The following is a 16,973-nucleotide window of genomic DNA, read 5'->3' as shown; positions in this document are numbered from 1 at the left end:
TCCACTTCATTTAAAAAAAATACTAAATAAAATAAAATAAAATGTCACATGTATATTTAATAGAATATAGATAATGAAACTTTTAACTTTGTTACTAAAATTCATTCCCCTAGAAAAAGAAGTAATGTGATTTAGACTTAGATCTGTAAAACAAATGACAGTACTTCAATTTAACTACCATGATTTTAATCAACATAATGCTATAAAACACCTTTGAGAACCACCTGATAGAGAATATAATGTCATGAAGATAAAGAAAATATACATTTACTACTTATGTGTGAAAAAAGCTGTCTCTAAATGGCTTTTAAAGGTCTCATTCTCTGCTCTAAAATCTAAAGCTTTGTTGTTGTTTTTGAAAACTAGCTACAAACTGTTGGGGAAAAGTCACAAGCTAAAGTACAAAGGAGTACCTCCTTCACAGACAGATAAAACCCGATCAGGAATTACCGCAACAAAGAAAAGTCTTACACCCAGATACAGAGATGAGAACATTGGGCTAGGAATCAAGAGATTCCTTATTCTAGACTCTGCTCTACCACTGGTTTTTCACATAAAACCTGGACAGGTCACGTCACTTCACTGGACCTCAATTTCCTTACTTGAAATCTAGGACTTACTCTCAAAAACCACTTTAAGGTCAAAGATGATTCTGAATCCAAAACTTTCCTAGGCTTCCATGATACACTTCTTCCAAGCTACCAGATCCTTTGCTGGTCCACCCCAAGCCTCCTTCGATGGATTCTACTCTCTCCCTTGGTCCTCATAGACTGTTACCTCTCAGGGTTCTGTGCCTTTTCTGCTGCTCCATGTATTCTCTCTCAGCAAACCCCTCCACTTCTGTGCTTTTAACTACCACCAGTGCACTGAATTCTTGGAGGGCTTTAGTCTCCCTGAAACACCTAGAACGATCCTGGCACAGATACAGCATGTAATACATGTTTACTGAGTAGGTAAGACCGTAAGTCTGAGAAAATGGCAGCTTAACACTGCAAAATGCAATGAGTCAATTTTAGCCAAAAGGAAAAATATGCAGACAAAATGCTAAAACAATTAACAAATGGTGAAAGAAAAGCTAATATCTAAAACAACATAAAAATGGATAGCTACCACAATTTTAAATCTCAAGCTGATTTAAGTGGCTCAAAAAAAAAGGGGGGGGAGGAAAGAAGGAAAGAAAAGTAGGGAGGGAGGGTAAATAAGGATAAAAAAATAATTAGGAACAAGGGAAAACAAAATTATGTTTGTACTTATCACAAGATATTAAAAAGAGACCAGAGTGACAGAAATACTTCAAAACAAAGCAAGGAACCAGAAAAAGAATGACAACTTACTAAACACGTATCAAATTATCACAGTGAAGACTAATGTACCAAGATCCACCCCCTATACCAGACACAGCAAGCTGCTCCAAAGAAATAGCAAAGAACGAAGCATTTATAAATTTATTCAAAAAAACCCCACAAAAAAACCTACAAGAATAATAAACCTATTTACTCCAGCTTTTTTTTTTTTCAGGGTAGGGACCCAGTGGTAAATTCATGACAACAACAGAAGTAAAGAATGAGAAATAAACTCAATTCCAATAGCAAGATAAGCCTTATTTTTTTAACTAGTAAATATTTTTCAAATACACATCAAAGTCCTATTGGCAAATTGATTGTGGGGATGGTTGTATAACTCTATGCATACACTGAAAGACACCCCATTGTAAATAACTATAATGATAAAGTAAAAACAAATAAATAAAATCCTGCCAGCAGATACAGGACACTTAAATATTGCTAGCAACCTTCTAAAATGATTAAAAAATTCTCAAAGAATTCTAGCAATATGTAAAAGGCTATAAAATTTCCAAGTATCTTGGGTAAAGTGATCCAGTTCTGAGGTTTAAATACCAGAAAATATCGGTCCCTATAAGATCCACTCTTTCACTTGTGTACTGTCATTCCCTCTCCTCTATTCAAGGACATAGCTCTAAGAATTCTCCCATGTCTTCTAAGTATTAATGTTGCCCTCTCTATGGAATTCTTCCCACCAGCATATAAACATGTTATATCTCCCACCTTCAAAACAACAACAAAGCTCTGTTAACCCCACATAAGCCTCTGGCTACCATTCCATTTCTAAATAGCCTTGCATAGAACAACCTCTCAATAAAGCTGTCCACTCTCCGTGACTCCAAATCCTCTTCTACCATCCTCTTTTTTAAATTTTTTTTTTATTTTGGAGGGAGGTAATTAATTTCTTTTTTAAATGGAGGTACTGGGGATTGAACCCAGGACCTTGTGCATGCTAAGCACACACTCTACAACTGAGCTATACTCTCCCCCTACCATTCTCGCTTGACTCCATTCTGTTCACATTTTCTCCTCTAGAATCACCATTGACTTTTCTTCCCCTCACACTCCATACCCAAATCAAAACATATCATCTCTACCTTTACAATATAACCAAAATCTAACTGACTCTCATCACTTCCACAACTCTCATTCTGGTATAAGCTACCACCTTCTCCTGCTTGGATTCTTGCAAGAACCTCCAAATTGGTCTCTCCATCTCTGCCCTTTTCCTACAACATAGTCTTAAAAGAGCAGCTAGACTGATCCTTTCAAAAGTAAACCTGATCAATGTAGAAACTAGCATAGAGAGGTTAGGAAACTAGCCTAAAGTTACATAGCTAAATTACGGCAAAACTGGGATTCACATCCAGGCTCTCAGTGTGTTCTCTGAATCACAGAAAACTTCAGAAAACAAACTGATCCAAAGAACTGACTGTTGCCAAGATTTCTCATTCACAAATCTTAAAACAAGTTCAGATCGCAAAATATCATGAGATAAAATATTGAGAATATTGAGAAAAAATTAAGATTATTGATATAAAGGGAAGTTGTGCCTATTGAAAGAAAAATAAAATGTTGCCTTAAAAAAAAAAAAGAAATCAGATCAAAACCCTCTGTGCACACCCGGCAGTGGCTTTCCATGATAGCCAGATCACTGACATGGGATCAGAATGGCCACCAATGTCCTGCAAGACTTCTGAGGCCCCAGGTCAGCTGCTTCTCCTGTTCTCCCTCCCACCTCACTCTGCTGCCGCCACACTGGCAGGAGTGCATTAGCCACAGGGCTGTTGCCTGGAATGCTCCTGGAGACAGCAGCTTAGCTCCCTCCTGCATTTCCTTCGGGCTTCTGTTCAATATCACCTTATTAGATGACCGTTCTACAGAAATAATATGTCCCCCCCAACTTCTTCCTTCTCACCCTCCCCACTGGTCTACGCTGCATTTATCACCATCTGGCACTGGCTGTTTACTTGTCCAGTAGTCTAGAAGCACCATGAAGTCAATGGCTTTTTTTTTTTTTTGACTGTTATCTCAGCACCTAGAACATTACTTGGCACATATTAGGCATAGGCACTCAATAAATATTTTCTGAATAGGCAAATAATGGGGGAAAAAAGAATTACCTATAAATTTATATCAATGCTGTTTGGTGGGGGGAACAAATGCCAAACAGCACTAAATGGTTAAACACAGTATTTAAACATAGCACAAATTCATGGCAATTAACACATGAGACAGTCTATACATGATAGTAAAACAGAAAAATACATATGAAATTGGGACCTTCCCCAAATATTTACAAACTGAAAATTTTATTTAAAAACTATACCTACATTCAAAACTTAGAAATTTTATTATAATAAAAACAGAATTTTCTATTAATTGGATTTTTTTTTTGACTCAGAACTGTAATTTACAAAGTAAGCAAACAAAAAGGCTAGGTGTAATAACTCAACATTTAAAAAGCTTTAAGTCAACATCTAGAATAAAATCCTGGTATAAACATATGAATAGCATATAGACAAAATGGACTTCTTACAGAGAGAGCTGCATCTGAGGGAAGTCAGTTGAAGTCTGTTTATGCATGAAATCTCCAGCCCATTTAGAAAATGAAGGAAGATACTCCTCTACTTCTTGTTTTATTTCATCTTGATTCAGATTTAAGCGGTACCTACCAACATAAGAAATATTAAATATGAAAGCTTAAATATGAAAAAAGTAAATGAGGACAAAAACATTCAACTATGAACCCAAATGTCCATCAACTAATGAATGGATAAATAAAATGTGGTAAATACAATGGAACATTATTCAGCCTTGGCAAGGAAGGAAATTCTGATACAAGCTATCATACAGAGGAAACTTGAGGACATTATAAATAAGCCAGCAATAAAAGGACAAATACTGCATGACCACTTACATGAGGTACCTAGAGTAGTCAAATTCATAGACACAGAAAGAATGGTGATTGCCAGGGACTAGGGGGAGGAGGAGTTGTTTAATGGGTATAAAGTTTCCATTTGGGAAGATAAAAAAAGGTCTGGAGGTGGATGGTGGTGATGTCTGCACAACTATGTCAATGTACTTAATGCCACTGAACTGTACCCTTAAATGTGGTTAAGACTGTGATTTTTAATGCTATGTGTATTTTAACACACACAAACACACACACACACATACAAAATTCAAGTTACAGTAGCAGGACATCAATTTTCAGATTTGCTCCAACTCTTAACATCTTGGGTTTAATTGGTCCCAGTTACACTTTGGGGATAAAAAAGAAACTGTAGGAAATGTTGCTCCTGAAACCCAGCAGTGGAAAGCAGAGATATAAAAGAGGGGAAAAGACCATATGGACAGAATGGTAACATCAGCCTTACCAGGTCAAAGGACAATCTATAGGAATATTAACTTCTTAGGTCAGAAGTCAGCAAAGACTAACAGAATCTAGTCTCAGTTTTTCAAGGTGACCACAAGGTCAAAACTGTGACATAATAATGCTATGACATTTGCCATCTTGCTGTTGTTCTCTTATGAGTACACAGTGGAGATTCCTGAGCCCACATACACACATACAATACAGCAATACCTCAAATGCAGAAGCAGGTATAAGAAACAAGGCTCTTGCATTAAGTCATAAATTAAAATTAAAACAGTTGCAAAAATGTAAAACAACGCCACTTGTCTCATTACATTCTTTTCAAAAACAGTTATTTTTCATTAAACTGGTATTTATATTAATATGGAATGGATTGTTATTGTCAAAATCAATAAACTTAAATTGTCTCAGTTTTGATTTCTAGTACAGTAATTATCTATAGATAGAACCCACATAAACAAAAGCTCTTCAGGGTCCTCAATAAGTTTTTTAGCCTAATGGAGTCCTGAGACAAAAAATTCTGAGAGCTCCTGTTAGATTTACCCTCCCAGGATGGTTCTCCCAGCTCCCTCTTTATGTTAAAAATCCCAATCTTAACCACTGCTCTGGGGTGTTGGGAGCACATGTGTTTCTGTGTCAGATCAGCCACAGGTCTGAATCTTAACTCTGTATTTACTAGATGTGTAACTCTGGGCAATTCACTATTCATTAAGCTTCAGTTTCCTCATCAGTAAGGTGAGATGGTAACTACCTCACACTTAGTCTGAGGATTAAGGAAAACAGCCTATGTAAAGTACTTGGCTTAGGATAAGAAGTCAAAAAGGTATGAAGAGGAGGATGGTAACAGTGAATATTCACATAATGCTGACTATAAGCTAGGCACGATTCTAGGTGCTTCACATGAACACCTTCAACCCTCGTTATATCTCTGTGAGATACTACTGTCACCCCTACTTTACAGCTGAGGAAACTGAAGCTCAGAAGTTACTTCCAAAGGACACACAGATCTAGCTCAGGAACCTAAGTTTTTAAGCCCTGTGCTCCCTTCTACACTGTGTTATAAAAGCTCACTGCCATTATTTTCTCCCTGCACGCCTGAGTTCTCTTGAGTATTGGCACAGACTCCAACGATCTGCAAACTCCTTTTAAAAGACACAACTTACCATTTTTCTCATTCTAAAGATAGCACCATAATAACACACTCACCAGACACTGAGACTCCAGGACACTATACATTTACCGTGTAATAACTCTGCAACATTTCTAATACCAAATTTAATAAGCTCCTCTTCTAGGTTTCTGCTACCTCTGGCTCACCAGGACTAAGATAGCAGAGCCCTATCAGTCCTCCAGGAGAGACGGTTCAACAACGAATACAAAATTAGCAACCCTAGCTCTGCCAAGATAGCTTGTCTTGAGCACAAAAGCAAACTCAGGTTGAAGGCGAAGCTAAAATATCTCAAACCAGGGAGCAACTGCAGACGCCAAAGTGCCCCAAATGACCTACAGAAACACAATCAGCCTAGATAAGGCAAAGGTTATCCTTGAAAAAGGCTGTTTGAAATGTAGCAACTTCCAGTGAATAAAAGATGAGGTACATGAGGATGTGGGGAGACAGGGACTCATATATGGCCTGCAGAAATGTAAAGTAAATTTTGCAATATATACATATATTAAATCATTATGTTGTATACCTTACACTAATACAATGTTATATATCAATGATACCTCAAAAAACTGGAAAAAAATGAATAAGTGAATGAAAGAAAGAGGATACTGTCTACAAAGAGCAATTTCACAATATGTATCAAAACTTTAAATATATCCAGACTGGATGGACCCTGTCCCTGAGGGGAAAAAAATGCTATAAAGAACATTACTGGACAAAACTAAAATGTGGACAGTAGATCAGACAAAATTGAAATGTGGACAGAAAATCAGTACAACAATGTTAAATTTCCTGAAGTTGATAACTGCACTGTGGTTACATAAGAGAAAATCCTTATTGTTAGGAAGTATACAATTAAGTATTTAAAGGTAAAAAACCCACAATGTATACAACTTAATCTCAAGTTTTAGAAAAACACACACACAACAGGTAAATCTGAGAAAAGAGATATGGAGGCATGAGGGGTATAACTCAGTGGTAGAGCACCTGCTTGGCTTGCACAAGGTCCTGGGTTCAATCCCTAGTACCTCCGCTAAGGGAAAAAAGAAAAAAGGAGTACGTGGATGTTCTTTGTACTACTCTTGCAACTTTTCTCTAAATTTAAAATTATTTTCAAATAAAAAGTTTTTTTAAATATTTGAATATCCTCTGACCCAACAATTCTATTGAGCCCAGATATATACCTGCACAGCTATGAAATAACGAGTGTACAAATGTATTTATTATAGCATTGCTAATAAAAGCAAAGACTGAAATGCCAGGAGCTACTTAAATAAAGCATGGTGCATCCATACAATGAAACATTATGCCCCTATTAGTTAAAAATGAGATAGCTCATTAAGTACTGATATGGAATAATGACCAAGATTTCATTTTATATACAGTAATGTGTATAGTAGGCTACCACTTATATAACACATAATATATAAAGATAAGTAAATATACACACATATAATCATACGTAAATGTTTGAAATCTCTAGGGAAGGACATACAAGAAACTGGTAATAGTGGCTGCCTCTGGGAAGAAGAAATGTGTGACCAGGGAGATAGAGGTAGAAAGGACTTATTATCACTGTACACCTTCTTGTACTATTATAATAACATATGGTGTATATGAATTTATAATCTATTTAGAAATAATCATTTATTATTAAAAAAGAACATGAAAAGGAATATATGGGGGAGGGTATAGCTCAAGTGGTAGAGCACATGCTTAGCATGCACAAGGTTCTGGGTTCAATCCACAGTATCTCCTCCAAAAGTAAATAAATAAACCTAATTACCTTCCTCCCCTCAAAAATAAACAAACATTAAAAAAAAAAAAGAAAAAAAAAGGAATACTTATGTATAACCAAACCACTATGCTGTACACCAGAAATTAACACATTGTAAACCGACTACACTTCAATTAAAAAAAAAGTTTAAAAAAATTAAAAAATTTTTTAAAAACCTAAACAATTGGGTAATCTTTTTCCTAAATAACTTTCTCCAACCATCCTGTAACCATGCTTCATTGTCATGATCTCTTCTTAGGTAGATTCTTCTCAGTGTTTTACTTTTTACAGACCAGGACTCTTGGAGTTTCCAAACCAGTCCACACTGGTTATTCAATGTGTTCTGCATTTAAATTCTCCCTTTTTAATTTGAGCCAAGTCACAGCAAAATGACACATAACCGCCTGCTCTTCCCTCAGATTATTCAGAGACTTAAGGTTCAGAATCCTAAGCCTAGACTTCTATAGATATAATGAGAAGACAGAGCATCAACAGGTAAAAATCTGTTCTAAAATCTGTAATAAAGTACAAGGGTCTGTAAGAGAGGGTAGAAAAGAACTCTGGACCTGTTATTTTAGGCTTTTGGAGTTTAAAAAGTATTCTTTTAAGCAGGAATGGGCAAGATTCAAGAGAATTAATATTTTCATAATATTTTCAAAATCAATTAACGTTTTTCCTTAATAACTTAAGATTATCATGATAAAAAACAATAATTCAGTGACACCCAAGGGTCTACTAGAATATATTCCTCCAAAATTCTGATCTTCATAGTTCTAGTATTTTTTAAAAAGTTTCTTCTTTCCTACACTGTAATGAAGCTATTAGCTCTCATACTCCAGCATCTTGGAAACCAGATAAATACAACTGTTAGATATTAGTGAAAAAATAACAGATGCTGAGGGGATGAGACACTCCATTATGTAACATGCCAAGGTTTAAAACAAGGACACAAATTCTGAGCAAGGCTGCTCAAGTCTTATTTTTCTTTCATCCTTATATTCAAAATTGTACCTATAGTTACTCTCATAACTACTTACATTTCCTTTAGATGCCTTATTTCTTGAACAGTTTTAAAAGCAAGTTCTTGCAGCTTTTCTGGGTCAAAACTATCACTTATTGCTTTTTGAAATACTTCGTGGAGAACTGTACCAATCAGCATCTGGCGTGTGGCTGGATCAGAGCTCTACAAAAAAATAAAAATAAAAAATAATCATATGAACATTTTATTTCACAACTTATCAATGGACATGAGTGTATATTCAGTAAACTTTGATTTACAATGTTGTGTTAGTTTCAGGTATACAGCAGTGATTCGGGGGTGTGTGTGTGTGTATGTGTATAACATATGTATATTATTTTCCAGATTCTTTTCCACTATAGGCTATTACAAGATATGGAATCTAGTTCCCTGTGCTATACAGTAGGCCCCTGTTGTTTATTTTATATATAGTAGTGTGTATCTGTTAATCCCAAACTCCTAATTTATCCCTCCCCATCCCTTTCTCCTTTGGTGACTATAGTTTGTTTTTGATGTCTGTATTACCTAATCTATTGAACCCCCATAGCCAAAGTGCACTGGTGAGACAAATGCCAAAATATTAAACAATTGTTTTTTTGGTGAGTGAAATTCCAGCTTTCACTTTCTTCAACTTTGAATTATCTGAATTATTTCACAAGTATGAGCTTTTTTTTTTCAAATCAGTGTATTTCCATTTTGAAAAAAGTTATCTGTATGAAAATGTTCAATGTATTCTCAAATATTCAACATATTCTTATCTAAAAGTCAATAAAGGCATAACTTATGTAAGTAAAAGGTGTAACTCAAACATAAAATATAAACTTATAGCAGAGATTCTAACAAACTCATACCACTCAAAAAGAAATAGTATTTTTCAAATTAACTCTTTTATTAGCCTGGACCTTCTCCTTGAAACTATCAAAAGATAAGATAAAGTCTATCAAAATATCCATCAGGAATTTTAAAAGTTAATTTACAGAGGAACCCTCTACTTTTTTTGTAAGTTCTTTGTGAGTCTAAAATTACTTCAAACTAAGAAGTTTTTAAAATATTAATATTCAGGTCTGCTTTATAATATATGGTTAAAAGAGAAGTTAATAGTCCCCCACAATTGAAGAAAAAAAGCTGATTAAAAAAAAAACTACAAGTAAATGATAATTAAGACAATTAGAAAATCTACTTAGGTATTTTTCCTTCTTTTTCTCTTCTTGCTTAGCTGTATTTTTAGTTTTCTACATAAATATAGACTAATGGCATAATTTTTAAAATACCCTGGAAGGAAGAGGAAACTTAATAAAAACTCAGGTTCTTCAAAAATAAATGGCACTGAAACAAAGAGGGTGGGTACAAGGCAGAATACAAAAATAAAATGTATTTGTGATAAAAGACATTAGAGATAAACTGGGTATTAGATTAATTTAAGGAATTACTGTTGATTTTACTGTGTATGATAAAGATATGACATTTATCCCCAGCTTTCAATTAGTTGCAAAATAATACAATATTTGGGAACAGCAAAATGTGTACATGGGAGTTTATTATACTCATCTCTTTGTGTATGTTTGAAACCTTTCATAATAATTTCTTACAAAAAAAGACTGTCACTTATTTTTAGTTTACTGGGAATCACAGAAGCCAAGTTTAGAAATGCCCAGATGTATTAAATAAAACATTTAAATTACTTAATTTTATTATTTGAATTAATTGTTTTACTAAGTAACAAGATTTAAAGGATTCAGGCACCTGGCCTTGAATTTCAGCACTGCCACTTACTAGGTACAGTAACTTTGGGCAAGTCACTTAACCTCTCTGAGCCTGATTTTTCTCCTCTATAAAATGCAGCTGACTAATACTATCTACTTCACAGGACTGTTGGAAGGATTACATAAGAGTGTAAAAGAGCTCTGTAAACTCCAAGACCTTATACAAATACTAGCTGTTAATATTATTCACCCTAAATATTTCACTCAGGACGGCTCTTCTCATACATCGAATACTACTGGCTATGCTTGTGCCAGAAATCAGCATATCTGGATATAGAATCAAATATCCAAAATCTTCGTCTATTATCCAAGTATCGGATATGCAGTCTCCCTCCAAATGAATGATGTCCCCTGGTTCCACTGGTACAGAGCACCTGAAAACAAAGCAAAGTTAAAGTGTACATAGTTTAGATTCCTACATTTAAACATATTAAGAAGGCTTCAAAAATAAAGGAATATTTTATCTAGAGAAATAAGTATTTCTAAATTTCTGGGTTTTACCTCGTCTACAGTAAGAGCTTTCAATTCATTAATAGTGTAGTATATAGCTCCAATTATGGATGAGGTTGTTTTAATAATCTCTCATTCTTGACTTATAACATACCTATAGCTTCTATAAGTCTTGAGGCATGAAGCCAAGCCCAATGCAGCAAGAATAAAATCATACTTTAATTCAAACCATCCAACTTGAAGCCTAGACAGAACCCAGACATTAGACCTCCACCTTCTCTGCATTTCCCTTTCACCCACATCTCCCCTTCACCCATCACATACTAATTTGCTTTGAAGAGAGAAATCTAAGGTCTAAGGATGTTCTTATGCTGTAATTAATTTTGCTGTTAGTGGGAACAAATAAGTTTTAAGCTGCAATCCCAGAAAACACTGGGGAATAGGAAGCAGTTATTTAATAAGTCCCCTTGTACTTAATTTTCAAATGACAATAAAAATCAAGTTTTCGAATAAGGGACTTGAGATGCTGGGGTAATAAGCACAATTTTTATGTGGAATTAATTCAGGTTCTTATCTACTCTCTTTACTAACAATTAAATTACAGCAACATCCACACAAGCCCATGTGATGGTTTGTAAGAGGGTACCCTTAAGACCCTACCAAAAGACTCTAATTTCAAGGATCACTTCTATAGTGCATTACTAGAGAAGACTGCCAGATCAATGCTCTAAGTCACACAAAATTACCAGTCATTCCTAAGGACACACAATTCTTCATATTCTAGTGACTGGGAAGCAGTGATGATTAGGTGCTTTTCATGGTTTCCTTCTTCATTCTGTACAATATTGACTGCTAATACCAGGTACCGGTTATCCATTCCTCGGCTCAGAACTGTTTTAGGAAAGGAAGCTTCCACCTTCTTCTTCTGAAATCTAAAGCGTACACATACAAAACTACTGTAGCACAAGCATGAAGTAAGAAGCTAGCTAATCTTCTTTATCTACAAACCAACTTTCTGGTTTCTTAGGTTTTTTCTTCTGGAAAGTTTATCACAATGACCACTAGCTAAAAGAAGTAAAAATTAAGAGCAAGGGCCTAGCAGAATGCCTATTATAAAAACTTCCCAAGGGGGTGGTTGTGGTTCAGTGGTAGACAGAGTACCTGCTTAGCATGCACGAGGTCCTAGGTTCAATCCCCAGTACCCCCATTAAAAAATAAATAAATTATACATTAAAAAAAAAAAAACTTCCCAGAAGCAATGCCATTTAAAACATGCTTATGATATGGACTTTTCCAAACATAAGCTCTATGAGGAGCTCTGTGGGACATCCATGATTGTGAAGATTAACGATAAATTGAAAAATATGAAACAACAAATGCCTACCACTAGTGCAAAACTTTCCAAAGTGCAAGTAAAAGGAAATGTCTAGGACATTATCCTTTTGTTATGGAAAAACATACTGTGGCTAGTTTGCTGAAAGTCCTACTGTGAGCCTCATGATTATACTCATTTTTAAATTAAGAGAGTACTTAGAAATCATCTAGTACAATGCACTATTTAACGCAGGAAATCCTTCTGTGGAACTTCTTGGGGATCCACTAGCCCATGCTTTGTAGAGAAAGCAAGCTTAATCCTGTCATATTAACCATTCCTTCACAGAATAACGCAGAAATTCCTTATTTATAGTAGGCAAGTCAATTTCACAATAGTTTTTCTTTCCAATTTGAGTGCAGTATTTTATCAGTGACAGTCCAACAGAGTCCAAAGTCATTATCTCTCCAATTATAATACTAAATGCCTTTCACATTACCCTAAAATTATCTCTGTCACCCAACCTTAGGTTCTATCATGTTTTAACCGCCTCATTCACCTACCCCACATAGCCTCAGACCATTAATTTCCCAAGGTCAAGTGGGAAGTTTTAAGGCTCTCCCAAAAGGTACTGCTGATCAAAATCGAAAACGCAAGTATCAGTCAACAATTACTTGCCTCGTTATTATTGGACTCAACTATTAGCCTAAAAATTACTTAAAACAATTCTACACCATGGTTGTGGGTCAAGTTTCCCTGACCATTTAAACCAAAGCGAGGGTAGAGTCCTCCCTGGAATAACTCTCTCCAACTAAACATCAAGAAAAGCATCGAGCTGTTGCTATTTCCTTTCACGAAGACATTTAAGGTGGCTGGGACTCCCCAGATTCGGGAAAGAGGTGGTATCAAGGGAAAGAATGAACTGCCGGGAGAGGAGGAGTCTTCAGGTTCCGGCACAAGCGGGGCCCCAAAAAGAACCCTGCGAAGCAGACCCCGGCTCCGGAGGCTCGTCGGTCGCGCGGGGACCTGAGCCGGGTCTGTCCCGAGCCCGGGTCCGCGGAGGCGTGGGTGCGGCCTCTCCCGCTCCTTACATTTCAAATCTCCCGCTTCGCTCCCAGACCCTCCCCCTGCTCCGCTCACAGCTCCGCGGCCGGCGCAGCCTTCTGCCCGAAACTCCTCTCCATTAGCAGCTCCAGCTCGTCCACCTGCTCCATTCGGGGCGCAGAGACCGCAAACTGCCGCCAGGTAAAGTCAGAGCAACACGGGGCAACACTGCAAGAGAAAAGGAGCGCGGCTCTGCGACGCGCGGTGCGCATGCGCCAACCAGCCGAGGCCCAAGGGACCTGCGCAGGCCGTTCCTCCCGAGCCCCGCGCGCAGCGCGTGGAGAGCCACACCTGGCCAGCCAAGGCCTTTACAGGGCTTGAAAGACAGTGAGGAGTTTACATAATCTGGTTCAAACCAAATGCTCCTGCCCTCTCTCTGTGAACAGAACTAGTTGCAGTTGCTGAAACCCAGGCGTCCCTTGTTAGCTTGTGGAATTTTTTCATTCCCTGGGAAACAACCTCTCCTTTTTTTCTGGAAAACTCATTGAGAAATTAGCAGCTGTCAGGTAGGAACTTCCTCATCATGCCACTACTAAATCTACAAAACCACTAGCTTTATAATCTCTTTCCACTTTTTTCAGCAGTGGACAAAGCATTCCTCCTGTCAACGGGCAGTCAGCCCCTCTCCTTGTTCTCAGGCTCCCAAGGCCTCTTGCATTCTTACGAGCATCTTCAGTTATTCCCTCCTCGTTCTCTTGTGTCATCAGTCTGGCCCGCACTACTAGATCACTCCCAAGCTTGTAATGTGGCCCAGTATTTCCCTTTTTTTGGCAGTGGTTGGGAGGTAATTAGATTTAATTTTTAGAGGAAGTACTGGGAATTGAACCCAGGACCTCATGCATGCTAAGCATGTGCTATACCACTTGAGCTATACCCTTGCCCCCAGGATCTCCCATCTTTAAAAGATGTTACTTTGATGGAACTTACTCCATCTCCTTCGCCCACCCTACGAGCAAAACTTTTTAAAAGAAGTTTCTTCAAGGCTGTACCCAATTTCAACTTCTATGCACTTCCCTTTTGTTTTTATTTTTAAGTTTTTAATCAAAAATCACTTTTACATACAGGGAATATTAAAAACCACTCTTAAAGTAATATTCTATAGAATATTTAAAATATGCAGAAATGTGTAAAAAATAATGATCACTTCATAAGGCTATTGCCCAACTTTATCAAAAAAAAATCTTTATCAAAAGTTGTCTTTCATATTCATGTTTTTTCATATAAAAATTATGAGAATCTTCTTGGGGAAAAAGTGGGAAAGCCTTGCTTGTAGTAGATACAGATTTGGTACCTCTGACACCACACTCAACTGGTTTTCCTACAACCTTGCAGGCCCTCCTCAATCGCCTTTGCTGTGTCATCATTTTCTGCCCAATCTCTAAATGTTGAAAGTCCTCAGAATTCAGCTCTGAACTCACTTTTAATTATAACAGCCAAAATGGAACTTTTTATTTCCCCAACAGCCCTATTATTCTTCTCAGTAATGGAACTAACACCCAGAAGATAAGGCCAAAAACCCTCCTTGATTTCTTTCTGTTACCCAATCCAATCCATAGGCAGACCCATAGATTCTTTCTCTAAAACTATCTTAAATCTCTTCATTCCTTTCCATCTCCACTGTCACTACCTGATCATTATTTCTCACATGTGCTTCCATTCTTGCCTCCCTGCAATTCAATAATTTATCGTGAAAATTTTCAAATGTAAAGTTGAAAGAATTATATATCATATACCTATTACCTAGGTTTTACAATTAATTTTGCTATCATGTGTGTATCTATCTATCCCTCTATCCACCCATGAATTCAAGTTTTTTAAAATGCATTTCAAAATAGCAGACATCAATGCATTTCACCCCTAAACATTTTAGCATGTGTATCATTAGCTAGAGTTCAATATTTGTTCGTGGTGCTTTTCTTAAGTTCACTGCTTAAACAGAAGCTGTAATACTGACCATCCTTGCCTTCTACTGATCTTAAGGGGTAAAGCATTCAATGTTTCACATTTAAATATGATGCTAGTGGTAGGTTTTTCATGAACACCTGTTATAGTTATCTAATCTATGTAAAAACAAAAACAAAAACAAACCTCCAAAACTTAGTGTCTTTAAACAACAATCATTTTTTTAGCTTATGAATTTTCATTTTGGGCAGGGCTCCACGGGGAAATGTTGTCTCAGTTCCTGGAAGCATCATCTGGAAGCTGGAGGATTCACTTTAATGATGGCTCACTCAATGGCTGGCAAGTGGAGACTGGCTGACTATTCCTCTACAGGAGCTGCCTGGCTTCTCACAGCATGATGGCTGGATTCCAAGAGCAAGCATTCCAAAAGACCAGATGGAAGCCATTTCTATCTGACATAACTTCAGAAGACGCATAGCATCAGTTCCACTGTAGACATAGGCACACTCAGCCAGATATAAGGGGAGGGAACAGTCTCTACCTCTCGAAGGATGATTGTCAGTGATACATGAGAAGAGCATGTGAGATGAGATGTATTGTTAGGAAATAAAATCTGACAAAATGCTCTGATTCAGAAAGGTCTATTCCAATGTGATTAGTTTTTTAAATGAATCAATCTTGAATTTAGCCACACACTTTTTCTTCATCTATTGAAGGATGTTCAATCATGTGTTTTTCTCCTTTAATCTGTGATTATAGGAAATTACACTATTGACTTAAGATTGTTAAACAATTTAGCATTCCTAGGATAAACCCAATTTAGTCATAGTACAATGAACTTTTTATGTATTGCTTGATTTGATTTGTTAATATGCTGTTAAAGATTTTTCCATCTTTGTTCTTGAAGGATACAAGTTTGTAATTTTTCTTTTCTTTTTTTTTTCCCACAACTTTGTCAGGTTTGGGCATCAAGGTTATAGTGGCATCATAAAATGAGTTGGGAAGTGCTCTCTGTCTTCTAATTTCTGAAAGTTTGTATAAGATTATTTCTTAGATGTCCAATAGAATTCACAATTTGAGCCTGTAGCTTTCTTTGTGGAAGGATTTTTGATAAATTCAGTATCTTTAACTGGTTATGTAGGTTATGTAGAAACTTTCTGTTTCACCTCTATCAGTTTTGGTTGTGATTTTCAAAGCATCTGTCCATTTCATCAAAGCTGTCAAATTCCTTAGCAAGGATTTAGAAATCCCTTATCTTTTTAATATCCACAGGATCCACAGTGATGTCATCATATTCTTTCTTGATATTGGTAATTTATGTTCTTTCCTTTTTAGTTATCAGTCTAGCTAGGGGCTTATCAATTTTGTTGATCTTTTCAAAGAACCAATTTTGGAGTTTATTTTCTCTATTGTCTGTTTTTCATTTTGTTGATTTAAGTGTAAGTAATTGTTGATAAAGCAGAGTGATCTTTGTAAAAACATAATCAGGCAATTTTATTCCCCAGATGAAAACCTTCAAGGGCTTTCCATTACATTTAGAACAAAAGACAAAGTCACTACCATATCCTATAGAGCCCTACATGATCTGCCCTGTGTCTACTTCTCCAACCCCATTTGTTGCTACTCCCTCACTCACAGTGCTTCATTCACACTGACCTTCTGACGGTTCCTATGTCAAGCTACACTTTTTCCTGTTTCAGGATTTTTGTATGTACTGTTCTCTTCACATGGACCATTCTTCCCCCATAACTGTATGC

The 16,973-nt window shown here is 36.6% G+C and overlaps 1 protein-coding gene across 1 annotated transcript in view; it reads right to left on the bottom strand.

Moving 5' to 3' along the window:
- Nucleotides 1-13,500, bottom strand: part of DNA2 (DNA replication helicase/nuclease 2) — a 36,705-nt gene extending 23,205 nt beyond the window's left edge. Inside the window, exons 1-5 of the mRNA XM_072971407.1 lie at nucleotides 13,351-13,500; nucleotides 11,645-11,830; nucleotides 10,639-10,822; nucleotides 8,705-8,850; nucleotides 3,883-4,014 (exon numbers count right to left, since the gene is read on the bottom strand). Coding sequence (XP_072827508.1) covers nucleotides 3,883-4,014; nucleotides 8,705-8,850; nucleotides 10,639-10,822; nucleotides 11,645-11,830; nucleotides 13,351-13,424 — 722 coding nt within the window. The 5' untranslated portion in view covers nucleotides 13,425-13,500. The remainder of the gene's footprint in view (nucleotides 1-3,882; nucleotides 4,015-8,704; nucleotides 8,851-10,638; nucleotides 10,823-11,644; nucleotides 11,831-13,350) is intronic.
- Nucleotides 13,501-16,973: the final 3,473 nt, after the last annotated feature.

Source organism: Vicugna pacos, chromosome 11, assembly GCF_048564905.1.
Source record: "Vicugna pacos chromosome 11, VicPac4, whole genome shotgun sequence".
In the NCBI taxonomy this organism is placed as follows: Eukaryota; Metazoa; Chordata; class Mammalia; order Artiodactyla; family Camelidae; genus Vicugna; species Vicugna pacos.
The sequence above is the reverse complement of the archived record's forward strand: the minus strand, read 5'-3'. Positions and strand labels throughout refer to the sequence as shown.